The sequence below is a fragment of the Morus notabilis genome, unplaced genomic scaffold (genome assembly GCF_000414095.1).
Source record: "Morus notabilis unplaced genomic scaffold, ASM41409v2 Scaffold137, whole genome shotgun sequence".
In the NCBI taxonomy this organism is placed as follows: domain Eukaryota; kingdom Viridiplantae; phylum Streptophyta; class Magnoliopsida; order Rosales; family Moraceae; genus Morus; species Morus notabilis.
Window position 1 is genome coordinate 973146 of NW_010358172.1, and position 19230 is coordinate 992375.

General features: G+C 37.0%; 5 protein-coding genes across 8 annotated transcripts in view; 2 read left to right on the forward strand and 3 right to left on the reverse strand.

The window, feature by feature from the left end:
- Positions 1-728: 728 nt before the first annotated feature.
- Positions 729-4619, reverse strand: LOC21407793 (N-terminal acetyltransferase B complex catalytic subunit NAA20). Of its 2 annotated transcripts, XM_024161634.1 has the most exons (7): positions 4458-4619; positions 4249-4339; positions 3565-3697; positions 2984-3053; positions 2097-2157; positions 1940-2021; positions 729-788 (listed from the first exon to the last, which is right to left on the reverse strand). In XM_024161634.1, the coding sequence occupies exons 1-7, from the start codon at positions 4533-4535 to the stop codon at positions 773-775; spliced, it is 531 nt and encodes a 176-aa protein (XP_024017402.1). In that variant the 5' UTR covers positions 4536-4619; the 3' UTR covers positions 729-772. The 2 variants fall into 2 exon arrangements, with proteins under 2 accessions (XP_024017402.1, XP_024017403.1); XM_024161635.1 differs by lacking the exon at positions 729-788 and having other exon boundaries at positions 1703-2021.
- Positions 4620-5245: 626 nt separating this feature from the next.
- LOC21407794 (pre-mRNA-splicing factor 18) lies at positions 5246-7819 on the forward strand. Its single transcript, XM_010092109.2, has 2 exons — positions 5246-6206; positions 7050-7819. Exons 1-2 carry the CDS (start codon positions 5379-5381, stop codon positions 7467-7469), a joined length of 1248 nt encoding a protein of 415 aa, XP_010090411.1. The 5' UTR covers positions 5246-5378; the 3' UTR covers positions 7470-7819.
- Positions 7820-8074: 255 nt separating this feature from the next.
- Positions 8075-9514, reverse strand: LOC21407795. Its single transcript, XM_010092110.2, has 3 exons — positions 9196-9514; positions 8516-8657; positions 8075-8417 (listed from the first exon to the last, which is right to left on the reverse strand). The coding sequence occupies exons 1-3, from the start codon at positions 9474-9476 to the stop codon at positions 8328-8330; spliced, it is 513 nt and encodes a 170-aa protein (XP_010090412.1). The 5' UTR covers positions 9477-9514; the 3' UTR covers positions 8075-8327.
- A 1599-nt stretch (positions 9515-11113) lies between these two features.
- LOC21411026 (putative pentatricopeptide repeat-containing protein At1g12700, mitochondrial) lies at positions 11114-13624 on the forward strand. 3 transcript variants are annotated; one of them, XM_024161596.1, is made up of 3 exons: positions 11114-11241; positions 11383-12888; positions 13215-13624. In XM_024161596.1, the coding sequence occupies exons 1-2, from the start codon at positions 11220-11222 to the stop codon at positions 12873-12875; spliced, it is 1515 nt and encodes a 504-aa protein (XP_024017364.1). In that variant the 5' UTR covers positions 11114-11219; the 3' UTR covers positions 12876-12888; positions 13215-13624. The 3 variants fall into 3 exon arrangements, 2 of the variants coding, with proteins under 2 accessions (XP_024017364.1, XP_024017363.1); XR_002901638.1 differs by lacking the exon at positions 11383-12888; XM_024161595.1 differs by having other exon boundaries at positions 11114-12888.
- Positions 13625-15412: 1788 nt separating this feature from the next.
- LOC21407796 (COMPASS-like H3K4 histone methylase component WDR5B) overlaps positions 15413-19230 on the reverse strand; it is a 7699-nt gene continuing 3881 nt past the window's right edge. Inside the window, exon 2 of the mRNA XM_010092111.2 lies at positions 15413-16503. Coding sequence (XP_010090413.1) covers positions 16213-16503 — 291 coding nt within the window. The 3' untranslated portion in view covers positions 15413-16212. The remainder of the gene's footprint in view (positions 16504-19230) is intronic.

The window sequence follows — 19230 nt, forward strand, 5'->3', positions numbered from 1 at the left end:
ATCATCAGCCTTTTTTTTTTTTTTTGGACAGAAAAATCGATCTTCACAAAAAAAAAAAAAAAAAAAAAAAAGTTAGAGAGAGAGAGAGAGAGACACACACATGAGAGTTATTAGGTGTCGGCACAAAAGAGCCGAATGGGAAGAACAGCGGTGGGTTTGGAGTCTGGAGGGTAATCCAAATTGGGCAGGCACCTTCCAATCTCCATCACTACTTTTCGTTTTTCGTTACGTTTTCGGTTTCTTTTTTAGAATACGAAGGGTGATGGTGCCACGTGAGCTACCTGTTCCTTACCTCATTCTTTGTCCACCAACCGGCCTACATCCAGATGGCTCCGGTCCCGCCCCTAATGGTGGGCCCCTAACGGTGGTCCCGCCCCTAATGGTTGGCCTATCAAAAGATAAATTTTTTATTGTTGAATCTAATCTAACATTGAAAAAATATACAAAATTAACAGTTTTTGACGGCTGAAAAATAAAGAAGCAAATCAACAATCAGTGTAGGAGGGTTCGTATTTGGATCAAACTCTTCGTCCTTTTTCTCTTCTATTTTTACGGCCAAAATAGAAAGGAAAGGATTTTCTGTTATTATTGTAATTGTTATTCTGGATTTGGGTGGGACCACCAAGATTCGTAAGCGTGCGGAGTCGCATGTTTCCCATTACTTCCATGTAACGAACACTTTGCTTTGGCTCGTACAGATTTGAGACGACGACCAAAGAAGAAGAAAGAACAAGGAACCTCTGTTGCAACTTGTAAATGCTCAAGACCAAAGTCAACCATGAATTTTCCTGAGAAAAAGGCATTATCACGTACATTAGAATAGAACGCATGGAGTGCCGTGCCCTGTGTGATCAGACTGCAAAGAAAAGTTGTTAAAACTTTTGGGCCCGCCTGAAGCGATCCGTGGTTAGCCCAAGAGAAGGAGCCTGCTTCTGAAATCTCCTTTCTCGAGTCTTGGTTCCGCAAGGCCCAAACAAGAAATGACCCCAATAACTGTTGAATTACTATTAGGCTGATTTTACCTGCCCTAGTATCATATTTCCTACAAAGTTTTAAAATTTGGCCCGTTTAGTTCGTTGATTCGAGTTTTTAATTCGAATTGAGATGTAATTTTATGTGAGTACTTTTTATTGTAGCAAAAAAGTTAAATGTGACTGTTTCTGAAAGCTTTTTACTATAACAAAACTCAAATTCTAAACTCGAATCAGTGAAATGAACGGGGCCGATCTCCCTATATCATAGATTATCTTACATTGCGTGCGTAGGCAGATCGAATCAACTATTTTCTCATAAATAGGATACGCGAAGAGTTATGACATGCTCAACATGAACGAGCTGTAAAAAAATTTCATAGGAACTCCTATACCGGAGTTGGATGTTAAGGGTTAAGTAGGCAACTAGATACAGTCCAACACTCCATGCCTACGAAACTACGGGCTTGTTTGGTTCATGGGTATCAAAATTCAAATTTTTATAAGAGAAAATGCTACAAAGAACTCAAAACCAGAATTCAAACCCCTCTACCAAACAAGGCCTACAAGTCTACAAGTTGAGATCGATTCAAAATACCAGCAAAAGCTTAGACATAACATGCTAGGAAAACTGGAAAAGGCCGTTTGTGATTACTTGTTAATATGAACAAGCTTCTGAAAAAAAGTAGATTTGCAAGTTCTACGGAGCAACACAAAGCAACAACTATTCATGACAAACAAACAAACAAAAAAAGTGATAGGTAGGATACATAATTTCCAACTATAAGTCTATTAAAAGCACAGCTCACCAATTCATGTTTTCAAATTCGACATGTGCGCATTAATAGAGAATAACACAACAAAGACTGACATCTCAATAAGAAACTCATGAATGTGACTATGATGCCTAAACCCTATCATCAAACTTATGTTGGCAGAAATTCCACAGAAAACAGAATCAGTCATACTCTAATTCGTCTGGAGTAACTGGCCGTTTGAGAGGGATGATAGACTTCTTTTCCACATCACGAGATAATGCTTTCCTCATATCTGAGAACAGACCCAAAGTTACAAGAATGTAAAAAGCAATAAGAAATCAACAGATACTTTGATAAGGGAGCTCACCTAACCCATCTTCCTCTCCTGAATAATAACGTAGTACCCTTCTATAGATCACGTACCCAAGCTGAGGAAAGAAGAGGGTAAAAGAGTAAGCATCAAAGAATCCGATTTGGTAAACAAAAAAACACACACATACACAAAAGGGGGAAGTGGGTTGGGTAGGCGGGGAACCGTTTGGGTAGCGATATCTTATTGTCCCATCTTGATATTCCATGTATTTGCAAGTGAAAGAGTCCTAAAACCTTAAACAATGTGTTCGCATACAGGAAGAGAGAAAAAACAAAAAACAAAAAAAAAAGAAAGAGAAAACTATAAAATTTTCATATGCATAAATTCGGAGCTTTTGGTAAAGAATCCATGAGTCAAAATTCCAATAACGGTAATATGAATCTAAAACCTGTCCTTTATTTTACTCTGAGGCCTGAGGTCCTTTACGAAAAATTTTGAGATAGATAACTACTTAATACCTAACACAGTCAAAATTACATGCATCAAAAGGGATCTGGTTCAATCAAAAGCAGTATACGAGATTATTAATACCTGCAATAAAGATGTTTACCTTTTCTTTTCTCTTTTCCTTTTTATTGAATTTTTATTTTGCACGAAGATCGGGCAATATATAGCCTTTTGTCCCATTCCAAATGTTACAAGAACAAGGATAAAGCTTAAGCCATCGATGTGCAAAAATAACCTTTAATTTTCTTTTTTCAGGCATAAATTTTAATCGGAAAGGACAAGTACAGGTCAAAAGATAAGCAGAATTGATGGAGAAATATTAGGGTCTCAGCAATAAAATTTATTCAATGCTCAAGCAGAAGTTCTGATACTCAAATATTATTGGAAGAAAGTAGCAAAGCTTATGTGTTCAAAGTGATTAACAGAAACGATACCTTTGCATACATCTTTATGGCTGGTGTATTGGATGCCCTAACAAAAAGATCCACGAAGTAGGCTTTATCACTGCGAAAAGAAACTCGTGAACAACAGAGCTTAAAGATAACAAATATACTGAAGCATTATATGATTTACTAGGCCCTCAATTTATTTCAACAACCATTAGTGCTCAAATAGATAGACACAATCTAAAGCACAAGTTATACGCATATCAACATAAGAAAGTCAAAGCATAATCCAAAATCAGAATCCAAGAACCAAAAGAACTGACTGCTGTTATCGTGAGAAAAAATATGCAAGATAATAAATTGCCCTGGTCTTGACGCTTCTAATGGAACTCATAAGATCATATATTTGAAGTTAAAAAATAAACTTAGGCAAATATGTTCGCATATGCGGATCATAACAATTCAAATGTCATATATTTAACAAAAGTAGCTAGAGTAGTAGAAGAGAAGAAAAATAACGTGCAAGAACATTGGAAAAATACAAGGTTAATCATGCTTCTAGACTTGGATATAAATTAAAATATATATATATATATTAAGCAAGTATACAATAAACATGCCCTCCTTACATCTTATCACTAATGTCTTCAAGCAGGTTCATGAGTTTCTTGGCTAATTGCTGCCTGCGGTATTCTGGAGCAACAGTCACCGCCGTTACATGTCCGTGCCAAGATTCACCTTGCCCTTCAACTTTTCCCATAACTGCAATTGTAAAATAACCAGGTAGAGTTTCATCATTGCATAAGTATGCAGAACTGAAAACAACCCACAAGGACCAAAGTGAAGAATAGAACAAAGCCAACTCTCAAAGCATTACACCAATATCCATCCATATTTCATATTCCCAATAAACTGAATGACGCCTAAAACGGCAAAAAAAATATCATTTGAACACTAATAAATCTCAAACTTTTTTTTTTTTTAAACTTTAAGATAACCCAAAAAGAACACCCAAACCGCAAAAATAAACAAAAAATACCCATTTATCTAATACTACCTCCAAAACACTTCTTTATTCGTGCTAATTTATTCAACAATATAATAATCACAGATAAAACAAATGAACATTGCCGAAAACATGACCCATTTTACAATTTTTTGCTCCTCAAAACTTGACAATACGTGAAGACTAGCATTTTCTTAGTACTTGTTATTTCCAAAACTAAAATCAGAAAGAAGAATAAGTTATCATAATGAAGGTTAAAGAGTATTTAAGGGATTAAAGTTGAAGAAACGGAAAGAATAGTGCTTACTGTAACCCATAATTCGGTTTCCAGGGCCTTCGGCGACGTGAAAATAATCGGGCCATCTTGCCAAATAGGTCATGTAGAAGGACATGTTGAACTGCAATTAACAGATTTTTTCCATAATTTTAAACAAACAAAGATAGGTGAGTTTTCCCAGTGATTTTTAACTTGGAAAAAAAAAAAGGAAACTGAGATAGAAGACAAAGAAATCTTACGGTTTCAGTGAGATGGTCAAGATTGACAGACGCGAAACGAAGAAGATCGTTACAGCAAAATCTGCGAATCGTCGTCATCTCTCTCCTCCCTCCTTCTCTCTCTCTCTCTGTTTCTCGCGTTTGGAATTCCGATCAGGAGGCTAGGACTAGGAGCTCGGAAAAACAAACAAAAGAAACTAATGATAAGACGACATGTCGTTTTTTATTTATTTTAAATTTCTGCTCCAAAAATTATACGAGGTGACCCATTTTGGTCACTTCATTTAAAAAAATGTCTATAAACTTTTATTTAATTTTGGAAAATAAATGATAAGTAGTTAATCAATTAGATCTAATATTTAATTATTTAGATTGAATCAATCAATTATTATTATTAAATGTGATTAACCAATAAGAGATAAGTCATTAACAGATATTAGTTGATCAATTATTAAATAATCACCAAATCAATCAGTCAGATATACTCTTCTTTTGAAAAAATTATCATTTCCTAATTTAACAAAATTTACATGCACTAAAATCATATTAGAAAAAACATTTATTAATTTAACATACCCTTCCAGCATACAAAACGACAAGTCGTCTGCACATACTTTTTCATTCAATGTCGGTTTTCAGTTTTCATTACAATACGACAGCCGTCATACTTTTTGACGACACAAGTTGACTGGAGTTTCGGTGTCGTTTTTAATTTCTTATCGGATGACGTACGTTTAAGACAATTGGACCGGTAACTTGATAAATCGGGCCATCGGGTTGGGTTATTCTAAAACTTAAACCACCCACAAATTACTACTGCGTTTGAAGATCTGCTTCTGAATCGTCGTCGTCCTCTCGTGTAAATCTTCCCCAAATCGGAAATCAAAAACCGTTAACAATCCCTAACCCTAGACTGCAGAGAGAGACACAGAGAAGCCATTGATGGACCTCCTTAAGCAAGAGCTCCTCAAGAAGCGCCAAAGCTTAGCCGAAGACACCGGCGGCAAGCGGTTCTTCAAGCGCTCCGAGATCGAGCAAAAGAAAATCCAGAAGCTTCGCGAGCAAGAGAAGCGCGAGTTGGAGGCCAAATCCCAGCGCCAAACCACCGCCCCCACCGCCTCAACCACCAAATCGAACGCCTCCTCCAGCGCCACCGCCTCCGCCACGACAACTTCTTCCACCGCAACCACATCCAAATCCCAAACCGACGAGCAGAACGTCGATAACCTCGTCTTGTCCAAGCAAGAAGTAATTCGTCGCCTCCGGCTTCTCAAGCATCCAATTACGCTCTTCGGAGAAGACGACGAGTCTCGTCTTGACCGGTTGAAGTATGTGTTGAAGGCCGGGCTGTTCGAGGTCGATAGCGACATGACCGAGGGACAAACCAACGATTTCCTGAGGGATATCGCGGAGCTGAGGAAGCGACAGAAGTCCGGGATTTTGAGTGAGCGGAAGCGGCAGAAGACAGATGTTGATGGCGTAGCTGAGGACGGGGAAGGAGGCGTGGCGGAAGAGGAGTTGAGCGCTGACGGGGGATCCAGCGGGGTTGACGCCGACAAGGATTTGAAGCGAATGAAGGCGAATTTGGATGAGCTCTGCGATGAAGATAAGATTTTGGTGTTTTTCAAGAGGCTGTTGAATGAGTGGAACGAGGAATTGAATGAGATGCAAGAGACCGAGAAACGGACTGCTAAAGGGAAGTCCATGGTGGCCACGTTCAAGCAGTGTGCGCGGTATTTGAATCCGCTCTTCAAGTTCTGCAGGAAGAAGGTAAAAGTTCTGGTCTGATGCTTATAAGTCGTAATATGGTTCTTCCAAATAACATTTTTCTTGTCCTGAACTTTCTAAAGTATCATGCCTCCACTATTTTATTATATTAATGAAGTTTTGGATTTTGCAACTTACTATCTGTTTTTCCGTATATGTTTACACTTTACAGTTATACAAGCTCTGGGAAATGTATTCCAGTGTGTTCATGTTAGTTTGATAGGATAAAGGTCCAGAACTATTTAGGGTCGTTAGAATGACTTGAAAATTATATAATTTTAGTTTTTCGGAGAGTATCTAGCCAATGGTGGGTGAATATTGGATTAGGAAAGAATTTGACTTTCAAAAGTCAGCCCATTTACTGGTGGTTATATATAATCTCCTCTGACATCTCTTAGCTTAGGTTGATGCTTAGAAATTGAACAAAAAATTAATGTTTTTACATGTCACTCGTAGTTGACCAACCTAGAAAGGACTATGCGGACATTGTGGCATAGAATGTGTAATTAATAGCATAAGGTACTATTGAAATCTTTAGCTGCTTGATGCTCACTATAAACACAGTATTTCCCTTTGTGCTGCGTATAAAATCTCCAAATAGGTTAATACTCATGAAGTAGTCTGTGGTTTCATTCCTATATGACCCTGCAAGAAAGTCGAGATCCCTGGGAGTAGCACTTTAAGCCTTTCATTCACCAAAAAAACACTTTAAGCCTTTGACACAGTACAGAGTCTCGTTCAGCTTGGTCTACATTCTTTAAGCTTTGAACTAAAACACATTCAACCTAAATTTTGCAGTGTTTATACAAAGGAGACATTTTATCTCTTGATATATTCTTTCTGTAGGTTCTTCCAGATGATATCCGCCAAGCATTGCTTGTAGTCGTGGAATGCTGCATGAAGCGAGACTACCTAGCTGCAATGGACCAATACATTAAGCTGGCCATCGGAAATGCGCCCTGGCCAATTGGTGTTACTATGGTTGGTATCCATGAACGTTCAGCTCGTGAAAAGATCTACACCAATAGCGTTGCCCATATTATGAACGACGAGACAACTCGTAAATATTTGCAGTCTATCAAGAGGTTGATGACCTTTTGCCAACGACGCTACCCAACACTTCCGTCAAAAGCAGTTGAATTCAACAGCCTTGCAAATGGAAGTGACCTACAGTCTCTGCTAGCAGAAGAGAGGGTTTCTGGGGGTAGTAGTAGTCAAGCCGGAGAGGAAAGGCTTCGAATAATGCCTGCTCCAAGAGACAGTTAGCCCTTTATATGGTCATCTTTTGGTGGATTTTCTCAATGGTGAAAATTCTAACGCTTTATGTGGTACTGTACCCTGATTTGCGTGTTTTGAGACGGAATATTGTGGCAAAAGAATGCCATTGAGAGCCATGGGCTACCATGGTGTTTGTTTAAAAAAATTTATCAAAAGATGGAGTATCCTTTTGTTTCTCAGACTATAATGTTATACAATTGCATATTTGTGTCAAATCAATGTGGCAGACTCTTGTTAAATCTCTAATCTCATAAATAAGCTGCGCATGATTTTGAGAAAACATGGCATCTACGGGGGTGTTAAAATACTGTTGTTTAAATGAAAGCATATTTTCTTGTATTGTAAATTTTTTTTTTTTTTTGAGTAATTATATTGTAAATTTGTAATGTTAGGTACTGCCGGAAAAAAAAAAAAAAGAAAAAGTGTAGTAATATTAGGTTGTGGTGCTCCTCGAGAGTGGTTACACCATTTCTTATTGTTGGTGCCAAATTTTTTTCACATATGCCCTGTATTTTGGGTTTGTTATACCATGCATTACGGTCACGGATCTTATTAAATATGTACAAGATATTCGAAGTGTATCAAATTCATATCTTAAATCAGACAATGCCTTAATATTAAAAAGACCAACATATAGTTGCGGGAGAACATCTATGTAAATTTCCTTGCGACGTTCAAAGTTATCACCTACCACACTGGCCTAACAAGCACTGCATATTTGTTTCTAGTCGAGAAATGTTAGTCACTTTTCACGGAAAATCATTAATTTGAAACCAACACCTTAATGGTGACAACGAAAATATACAAAGGCAGAAAGAATCTGCTATATCAAGTCTAATTTTTCGGTCACGATGATTGGCTCTTCGTCAAGCCAAACGTGTCTTCAGCACCATTTGTCACCTTCTTCCTCCGTTCAGCGATCATGTCTTCGTATGCCTAACAGACAAACGAAACCATTAAAATTAAGCATAAATAAAAAGGAAAAAGAAGAAAAAGAAAGATGTGTGGATGATGATGATGAATACTGGGCACACCTTTGGATAGGAATACAGGAAAATGTACCACCATGCACACATCAGTAATGACACGACGGTTGTGACTAATACTGAGTGCAAAATCAGCCAGCTCAAGGCAATTGCGGATACCCCAGTTAATGTAATTGTCCATGGTTGACACCTAGAAACCAAAGTACCAAAAAAGAAATTATAATCAGACTACTCAAAACAATATGGACGCTAAAGTAGTAACTTGAATTGTGCTTAATTCTCCGGACTTTTCTTTATTTTTTAAGTCGAAACATAAGAATGAAATCTCTAACAATTTTGATGTGGCGGAATCAATAATGGAACTAGAAAATATATAGTTTGTCTATTAAAAGGACAAGCAACGCCCACAGCAGAAGAATTATATATGAAGTTATTATGTACACGAAATTTTAACCAATTAGTACCAGAAGGAAACAAGAAAATAACCTATAAACAACTTCTATTATAACCTGTCAAGCGATAACAAGCAGAAAAACAAAAGGAAGACAATAACAGAGCGAAAGATCGATGAACTAGATTTCGAAATAGTAAATTTACTAGGTTTCTAAATAGTAAATTTACTAGGTTTCTAAATTAGTAAATTTAAGGAGTGTCCGCGCTTGAAAACAACATTTCTAGTAGGGAAAAAAAAAAAAACCACAAAATAATGGAGAGAAAAGTTTAGTTACCAGGATGGTTTAGTGTCCCAAACAGAATCATATTCAAGAGAAAGGTAGTTGAGATAGCCATCCATATCATCAACGACCCCGTTTTCGTCCAAGAACTGCGACTCATTTCGGTCGCTCGAGTTACTTCCAAAGACAACAATTTTGTCCCCAATTCGGTTCGATTTGAGACTACAAGATGAGGAAATGGGATTGAAAACGTTGGTTTGCGGAGAGCAAAGACGGGGTTGCAATCGCAGTGCTGGAACAGAGAGGGAGAGAGGGAAGAGAGCAAGTGTTGCCATTTTTCTTTGTTTGTACTCGCGATAAAATATCTCATTCACTTCCCTCACCTTCGCTTTTAATTTAAGAGGCTTTTTATTTATTTATTTCCTAGCAAAAGGAGGCTTTTATTTATTTATTTTTCTTCCAATTATTATTACGGGTGCCCTTAAATTTTAAGGACACTTTTAGTTTACTTTTTAAATTTTAAAAGTTTTTATTTTATCTTTTAAATTTTAAATTAGTCCTATTTAAATTCTTTTTAGAATTTTTTTTAAAATAAAACCAAAACAAATAATTAAGTGTGGTCACGTTTGTTTTTAGTTAATATTCAAACAAAAAGACTATGTAATTGTATTACTCTTTTTTTTTATTTTTTTAACAAATATTTTCAACAAAAAAATTAAGTGAGAACAATTTAAAATTTAAAAATAAAATGCAGAAGATAAATTGAAAAATGATCCCAAAATTTAAGAACACCAATAATAATAATTTTTTTCTTTTTACTTGAGAGAGGGAGAAAAAAGAGTCGAACTCAACTAAACTATAGCTTTAATAGGAACTATTAATATGTGAATCATTTTCAAAAAAAAAAAAAAAAAAAAAAAAGAACAATTAATCCGCAAAAATCTTAGACGAAGAGTCTAACGGTTTAAGTTCAATGTAAAGGAGTGCAGACTCAGTGACAGAAGTTAAGATTTTATTTTAGTTGGGGCACAAATATGGACAATTTTTTCAAGCTAAAAATAATAATACAAATTGTGTACTTTAATATGTGAATTTTTTTTTATAGAAAGTTTAATATGCCATCGTTAACAAATCAGCAAACTTCTTTATAAAAATAGTGAGATTAAGAATGTTTGAGAAGTAACAAAAAAATAAAAAGGATGAAAGGAAAGAAAAACAAAGATATATCATATATGCAGTTGTAATTCCTAACGAGGGTGAGAAGAATTGACTTTTTATAATAGTCACTGGGGCTCTATCCTCACATGTGATATATAAACTGTGTTTTGGTTTCTCAGTGGGGAAGGAAGATTATCTTTATCTAGCTCGCTAGATTGTTCAAGAACCAGGTTAAACGGATTGGTCTAAGACTCGCTACTATTAAATTAGGCCCGACCCGATTCTAAATTTTAAGTTTAAAATCGGTTAGATCGATTATCTCTCTTTTAAGGTTGACCCAGCCTGATTCAAACATTATATTTAAAAAAAAAATTTAAAAATATATTATAAAATTTTAGATTAAACCGATCTTAAACTTTTTAAGTTTAGAACTTAACTGGACCGATTCTCTCTCTTTTAGGCCTGGTCTGAAATTCGGGCCTGAACCGAATGGAGCGAACTAAACTTACACCTCTAGCGTGTGTCATACATATTTTTTTTAAAATAAATAATCATACCTTTTAATTTAAAACTAACCGGATTGAATTGAACAATGAATTGAGAGCAAATTGCCAGTTCTACGCTGATTGTGGATAAAAAGCATTCATAAGTTAATGAGTATAGAGGTCATATAACTCTAAAAAAATAAATAAATAAAAAAGACGGAATATCCGCAGTGGATAATAGAAGGGTGAAACGGTTGACCTGCTATTTTTTTTTTTTAATTATAATTATAGCTAGCAAAGCTAAATATTTGTGTTTCTTTCTTGTGGGTTTATGGATTAGGGTTTACGCTCTCATAATACCAAATTCTCATTTTCTTCTTCTTTTTCTTTCTAATCCTCTTCTTTTTGGCATGACCAGATCGAAAAAATCACCAAATGCTGAGCAAAAGAGCTCCAGGTAAATATTCTCTCTCTTCCCTCATTTCCATTTTCAGAACCCAATTTGATTCTCATGTTTCCAAATCTAACAAAAACGATTCCTCTGATTCCACTCCTCTGTGGAAATTGATTCAAACCCAATGCAAATCCCTTGACCTAGCCCTTGGTTTCTTCGATTCAATGGTTCAAATGCGACCCTTGCCCTCCATTACCTCTTTCAATCATTTGTTCGCTTCTCTCTCCAAGATGAACCACCATTCCACTGTCGTTTCGCTCTACCGAGAATTGATGCATCTGGGTTGCCTCCATTTTCGACCCAATCTAACTACATTGACCATTGTCATCCAATCCATTTGTCGTTTGAAGAATCTGGCTTTGGGTTTCTCTGTTTTTGCCATTATCTTTAAGCGCGGCCTTAAGCCCAATGATTGGGTGTTGAATACTCTGCTCCATGGCCTCTCGTTGGGAGGCTCGGTGGCTGCGGCCGCGGAGTTATTCCTTGAGATTATAGAGAAGGAGCACCCGCTTGACGGGGTTACTTACGCGACTATGATTAATGGGTTCTGTAGTGTTGGAGAAACTGGTAAGGCGATTGAGTTGCTCGAGCATATGCACGAGTGCAACCACCGAGGGATTAAGCCGACTGCGAGTTGTTATAGTCCTATAATTTCTAAATTTTGGAAACAAGGAAGAATTGATGAGGCCTTTGGCTTGTTTGAAGCTATGATCAACCGTGGTGTTCGACCGGATCTCTTTGTTTGTAATTCGCTGTTTCACGGATTGTGCAAATATAGTCGTTGGGAAGCAGCAACAAAATTCTTAGAATTTATGAGTGATTGGAAACTCTGTACTAATATTTTTACATTCAATATTATGTTGGATGCTTTGTTTAAGGAAGGAAGAATTGAAGAGGTACTTGATCTTATGGAAGGATTGAGTAATAGAGGTCTTAAGCCTGATGTCATTGCATACAGCTCTTTAATTTGTGGATTTTGCCTATCAGGCCAATGGAGAAAAGCTATTGATTTGTTGGATGAATTGGAAAATGAATTCATCTCGGCAAATCTTGTAACTTTCACCATAATTGTGCACGCCCTCTTCAGGCAAAGGCAGAGGAAGGAAGCCCTCGGCGTGTTTCATGTAATGGTTGAAAGAGATATAACACCGGACCTTGTCACTTACAACGTGTTGATTGATGGATTGTGTCATTCATGTCAATGGGAAGAAGCTACAAGGTTGATTGATGAGATGATAAGTCGGAGAATTTTTCCCAACGTCATAACTATGAATGGAATTTTGGATGCTTTTTGTGAACAACAAATGATGGAAAAGGCTCGAAAGCTTTTCGATGGGATGAATCAACATGGTCCTAAGCCTGATAGAATAACCTACAATACATTGATCAAGGGGTATTGTTTACAAGGTAAAGTGGGCGAAGCGAAGGAAATCCTTGAACAAATGAGATCAAAGGGTATTGTGCCTAATATTGTTTGCTACAATACCTTGGCCATTGGTTACATGAAGGTTAATAAAACAGACGATGCTCTCAAGCTTCTCAAAGGCGCGATCGAGAAAGGGTTAGCGCCCAATCATGTAACAGAAAACACTTTGAATAGCATTTTTGCTAGAAGGATTGTTAGATCCGGACTGTAAGTCCCCCCATGGGGTAAGATGATGATCTTTAAGAATGTACCGACCTGTATAGGAATGATTCTTTTGATAAGTTGCTGCGCACAAATGTAGAATGATTAGACAATGTTCATAGTGGAAACAGAAATCCTCTCTCAGTAATTCAACTACTAAACTCTGATGTTTATACACCAATGAATTGTGCAATTTTTCAGTCAATTGTGGTCTCTTACTTTACGTGAGTGTAAAATGTACAAGGAATACAGCTACCGTAAATATAATAGTCTGGTGATTGACCATGCTTCTTATGATTGTTTTTATATGATCTATATGACATGGTGTTTTCTTTCCTTTTTGTCTCAGGCAATGGATGTTTTCAACAAAATATCAGAACTTTTCTCTGGAGTTCCTGGCTTGCCTTGATAATGTAAATTCTTGTTCCCGGCTAGTTCTATGAAGTGACCGGTTCACTTTGACGGTGTTAGTGTAGATGATACTTGTTTTCCGGAGTACAGATGTTTCTCAGTCGTAGACGCACAAGGTAACCAGAGCCATCCTGAATGGCGAAATGCTTCTCGCTCTCGTGTATGCCTGAATATCTGTCTGCAAGTTTCTGCTCTGAAGTGTCTCGGTTGCGTTAAGAAGTTTGTTTAATCTGCCAAGGCTAAAAGTTATGTATTTCAAGTTTGGAAATCTGGTTGGCCCTTTGTAATATTGTCTTCGCTGGCTTATTCAAAATTTTGTGTGGCTAATTGCTGATTAAATTTTCTAAAAAGAGGTTCGTTTGATAAAGTTTGGATAACGAATTTCCATTATAAGCATGAAGATGACAATTTCTATCCAATAGGATTATAAACTCAAGGGAGAAAGGAATGCCCCTCTAGTGAAGGGTATACAGATTTTCTTTTATACCTTTATTTAAACACTTTTAACATTCATGCCCATTTTATTCTCCCTTTAAAATCAAATTAAGAGGGGGCACGACCTAAAGAGAGAAGAATTAGAGGATGTAAAACTAAAAGAGGGAGTTTAAGGATGTTATATCTCCAAATTTCTCTAAACGCAATAGTTAAATCATATAAATGTAAGCCCTCTTGATTTTTTTTTTCTTTCCGTCTGCGAAAGCCCTTTCGATAAGGTGAGGACTTGAGCAGGTATAAACGTTGCCGAAGAAAATTGATCAAAAACACTTTTGCTTAGAATCTAGTAATAATAAAAAGGAAAAGAATGAAAACCCACGCAAGAAAGAATGAAACGACAAAAATATAACATAAAAATAACAGGTAGAAAACAGAATAAAACGACAATAAAGTGATGGACACAAAATAGAACGACACAAGCAACAAAATATAACGACACGAACGAAGAAACGACAATAAACCCTAAACGCCCGGGAATAAACGATTATATGAAAAGAAAGGAAATGAAAAGCCCCACAAAAAAAGAATTAAATGGTATATATACATATATATGGCGCCGAATGGAAGACAACAAATTCGGAAACGAAATAATATAACGTAACAACTGAAACGTAAAAACGACAACAGAATATGAAACGACAAAAATATAAAACACCATGTAGTGGGGAAACACAGAATGAAAGAAATACGAAAAAGCAATTAACACAAAATAGAACGAAACACGCCAAAAAAACAACCTAAAAGAGAAATCACGAAATAAAGGACAACAAAGTAACCAAGGACAAGGATGAAAAAACGACAATAAAGGTTACCCAAGTAATAACGACAGGAATGAAACAGTAACACAACGGGACACGTACGAAAACGACAATAACAACAAAGAGTGAGAACGACAATAGTCACGAATGACAAGGGAACGACGAGAAGAGAGTAAAGAAAAACAGATGTGACTCTGTGGTTCACAGGAAAAACGAAAACAAAGAAGAAACAATAATAAGGGGAGAATAAAACGACATCTCGTGTAACGCAAGAGATCTAACAACTATAACAAGGTCGTAATAAACAACCATAAGAGACTATACGACAATAAAATGACACCACTCGAAACCCGGAAATCTAAAAACAACAAGGCAATAATGGAATAAACGACAACAAAATGGATGACAGAACGACACAAGGGAATGAACCACAAGAACGTTTTCATCTGTGTTGGGAGATAGAAATAGAAGACAGATCAAAAGCCAACAGGAAGGTAATGAACAACAAAAGTCAAAGACAGACGCTGGAGGGTGTAAATGACAACAAAATAAGGGTAACAAAACGAAATAAAATCAGAAATCGACAACGAAATATGAAAGGCGGTGAAGGACAAACAATTAGAAAACGGCATGTAACGTTGGAACAATAAGAATAACATAACGACATCAAGTGAGCAAAGAACAAAAACACAAAACGACAACCAATGAAAAAACCACAAATAAAGGATAGAGAAGAAATAAACAATATGAATGTGCAAGATCTGAAAACAGTGGAAGAGATCACAAACGAAAACACAAGGAAAAAACGGAGAATAAAAAAGGGAGAGAAACACATACTAAAGGACTTTTCATAAAGCTTAACTGTACTTATCCATGCCAAGAATGAACAAGTTGTAGAATGTTATTTTCACATGTGATGAGAATAAGTGAAAACAGTTCGTGCATGTCAAATCCAAATAAGAAATACGGAAATAAATTTCTTAGTTACACTTTGGCTACGAACTCTTCTGTATTTGTGAATGCATCAACATTCTTATTTCAAGAAAACACTAAATCCTAATTTGTACATACTTGTAGTTTAATTTGCCAACACACACCTGCTCAACATTTGCCTGCGGGTGTTGTCAATTCATCAGCTCAAACTGGGAATAGAACTATTCATCAGCTCAAAGTAACTGCAAGAGCTTTAGTCGCGATTTTGTTCCATCTCTGTATCTCAACATAACAGAAAATAGCAGTTGCAGAGCATGGATCTTCGTTGTAAACGTGTTACAGCACAATGATGATTTCATTATTTTTCTCCTAAAGCAGTTGGGACTTATCTTAAAAAACAATATAACCCATGTAAACCTCTAAAGAAAACCATACGGACACAAAATATTCTGCCAATAGAACATATGTTAAACAAAGTATACTGCACAGCAAAGAAGCGCATAAGTAACATGTAGATTGCAAATATTCAATCAAAGCTTCTTTTTTTTTTTTTTTTTCTTTTTGCGCTTTCTTCCAATGCACCTTAAAGATTTAAGAATCCCTAGGCTTCTCAAGTAGTAAGCCAAGATGCATCAATCATTAGCTCAATGATTCGAAACGATAATGTACAAGCGCAAACGCTTAATTTCCAGTGACTCAGGCATCTTGAACGATAATGTACAAGCGCAAATGCTACAATGTCTTAATGACTCAGGCATCTTGAACCCAAATCCTCACAGATATATCATTGTCGAGGCCTGCAGAGGCAATTTTGTTCTCAGTAGGGTGACAGGAAACGGAGATGACAGTACCAGTGTGGCCTTCAAGTTTCTGAACCATATTTTTATGCTGGAGATCCCACAAGTAAACACAACGGTCCTCCGATCCGCTAACAATGTATTTCCCATTTGTCACGGAAAATGTGGATGTTATGCAGTATTCCTTGTTAACATGACCGGCGTACACTTTCAAAAACCTCCCGGTTGAGTAGTTCCACAGCTTCTGCACCCGGGGACAAAAAGAAAAGAAGCGCGTAGTTAAGTACTAACAAAATCCAATCAGTTTGAGATTCCACCACAAGCAATATACAACAAGATCGCAACGAACCAAATCATATTTTTCCCAGGTCTCCATTCTATTCGATAGCTAAGCGCACAACACAAGGGAAACAAATGAAGAGAATCATTACCAGACTGGAACTAAATTCCATTTTTTTTAATGGTAATTAAATGTTGAGATTTGTTCTCGATCCTTGTAATCTCCTTTTGTAATTCTTTCCTAATTTAGGGACACCACAGTTGTATGATGAGTGTGAACAAAATAGTTAGCCTTGATTCTAGGACGTGATTCTAGGATAACTGATTGTATTTTCTACCTATATAACCATGTACAGACTAATCACAAAGTATGAATGAAAAATACAATTTCTATATTTTTCAAGTTGGTATCAGAGCCTCTAGATTCTCTTGTTCATTCATCGTAAAAAAAAAAAAAACCAGAAATCAGATTCCTTCTCAAAACCAAAATCAAAAACCCAGAAATCAGATATCTTTCTCAAACCCAAAATCAAACTCAACCACAAACCCCGCCGTTGGAAGCCGTCGCTCGCCACCGTCTGAAGACATCGCGTCCAGACCCACTGCCTTTGCCGATCAGACTCGTCGCCCAGACTCCCTGCCTCCACCGATCTTCTCGCCAGACGTCGTCATCACCCGCCACGGCTCTTTGCTTTCCGAGTTGTTTCCGTGTTTCTCAGTCAAAGCCATATGCTTCGTGATTAATCTCAGGAAAACGACAGAGTTTGTCTTTTATTGCTTATAAAGTTTGCTTTCCAGAGTTTGTTCTCACGTTTGTAGTATTATTATTATTATTATTTTTTTTTTAAAAATGAGTGAAAAAAATCATGAATTGTTTGGGATTAAATCCATTCCGGTTTTGGTTCAGTCCGAGGGAGTCTTTAACGCAGGAATCACCCTTACCGAATCAAACTATGACATATGGTCCCAATTGATGGAAATGCAAATTGCTGAAAGAGACAAGATCTCCCACATTCGTGGCAAGATAAAGCCACCTGCAGAATCGGATGAAGGCTATGAGAAATGGTATGCTGAAAATCAAAAGGTCAGAAGGTGGCTATTGATGTCGATGTCTCCAGAAATTATGAGGCGCTATTTACGCTTACCCACTGCCTACGAAATTTAGGATGCTCTTTCAAAAGCATTCTATGATAGAACCGATGAATTACAAGTGTTCACTTTGAACCAAAAGGCCTTTACTGCCAAACAACAAGGCAAAACACTCTCTGTTTATTATGGGGAGCTCACTGAAATATTCCAAGAGTTGGACTATCGTGATAAGGTAGTCATGAAGGATCCTGATGACGTCACAGCATACCGAAAATCCATTGAACGATTAAGAGTTCACATATTCCTCGCTGGATTAGATGGGGAGTTTGATCAAATCCGACGAGAGATTTTGCGAAGTGACCCAGCTCCAAACCTGGAGGAGTGTTATTCTTTAATTCGACGAGAGAGTGTACGCCTTATCACCCTGAAAGGCGTGTCCGGAACATCTGAAGCTTCTGCCATGGTGGCTCGTAACCAGCCTAACCAGAATCAACAAGACCGAGTACGACCCAACAATGGTAAAACGACCAATGGTATTGACAAGTCCACTTACAAATGCACCCAATGCAATCGGACTGGTCATACCAAAAGTCGTTGTTTCGAGCTGGTGGGATATCCAGAATGGTGGGATCATAGCCGGTCCAAGAAAGATCAAAAAAGAACATCCACTGCAGCAGTTGTTGAAACAAAAGAAGATATTGCTGAAAAAGCTTCGGCGTTGGTAATAGCTGCAGATAATGGTGGTAAGGTTTTAAATATTTCTACACCTGTTTTTAATAGTGCATGGATAATTGATTCTGGTGCAACAAATCATATGACATTTGATTCTAGACATGTCTCACCTCTTAAAACCTCCTTACAAAAGTTTGTTTCTACTGCCAATGGAACCTCGACCCCAGTCTCTGGGGAAGGATCTTTAACTCTCACCGATACCTTAAATTTAGATTCGGTTTTAGTTGTTCCATCTTTAAATTATAATCTTTTGTCAGTTTCTCAAATAACAAAAACCTTGTCTTGTATTGTAATCTTTTGGCCTGAATTTTGTGTGTTTAAGGACATTCAAACCAGGAAGACGATTGGTTATGGTACTAGGCGGGGAAAGCTCTATTACTTGGACTTGGTGTCCAAAAGTTCTGACAAATTACAACAAGCTCTGACGGTGGATAGCTCTGAGGGGGAGAAAAAACAAAAAAAAAAGAGGAAATTTGGTTATGGCATCGGCGTATGGGACATGCTTCCTTTAGATATCTAAAAAAGTTGTTTCCTAGTTTATTTGCAAAATTTGATGTTTCTAGTTTTCGGTGTGATGTTTGTGAACTAGCAAAAAGCCATCGTGCTTCATTTCCCTTACGTTTGAATAAAAGTCCACTTCCTTTTATGATTATACATTCTGATGTTTGGGGTCCGTCTAAGGTCACTACTTTGGGAGGATCACGTTGGTTTGTAACGTTCATTGATGATTGTACTAGGATGACATGGTTGTGCTTGATGAAATCCAAAGGGGAAGTGAACTTATTATTTCAAAAGTTTCATAAAATGGTTGAAACTCAGTACAACGCAAAGGTTCGAGTTCTTCACAGCGACAACGGTGGAGAATATGAGA

Coding starts and splice junctions, on each gene's coding strand:
- LOC21411026 (XM_024161595.1), top strand. CDS start 11,220: ATGCTGAGCAAAAGAGCTCCAGGTAAATATTCTCTCTCTTCCCTCATT.
- LOC21407795 (XM_010092110.2), bottom strand. CDS start 9,476: ATGGCAACACTTGCTCTCTTCCCTCTCTCCCTCTCTGTTCCAGCACTG. Junction 8,658..9,195: donor TGGGACACTAAACCATCCTG/GTAACTAAACTT, acceptor TTTGGTTTCTAG/GTGTCAACCATGGACAATTA. Junction 8,418..8,515: donor TCCTGTATTCCTATCCAAAG/GTGTGCCCAGTA, acceptor TTTGTCTGTTAG/GCATACGAAGACATGATCGC.
- LOC21407794 (XM_010092109.2), top strand. CDS start 5,379: ATGGACCTCCTTAAGCAAGAGCTCCTCAAGAAGCGCCAAAGCTTAGCC. Junction 6,207..7,049: donor TCAAGTTCTGCAGGAAGAAG/GTAAAAGTTCTG, acceptor TTCTTTCTGTAG/GTTCTTCCAGATGATATCCG.
- LOC21407793 (XM_024161634.1), bottom strand. CDS start 4,535: ATGACGACGATTCGCAGATTTTGCTGTAACGATCTTCTTCGTTTCGCG. Junction 3,698..4,248: donor AAACCGAATTATGGGTTACA/GTAAGCACTATT, acceptor TTACAATTGCAG/TTATGGGAAAAGTTGAAGGG. Junction 2,158..2,983: donor CCATAAAGATGTATGCAAAG/GTATCGTTTCTG, acceptor TTCTTTCCTCAG/CTTGGGTACGTGATCTATAG.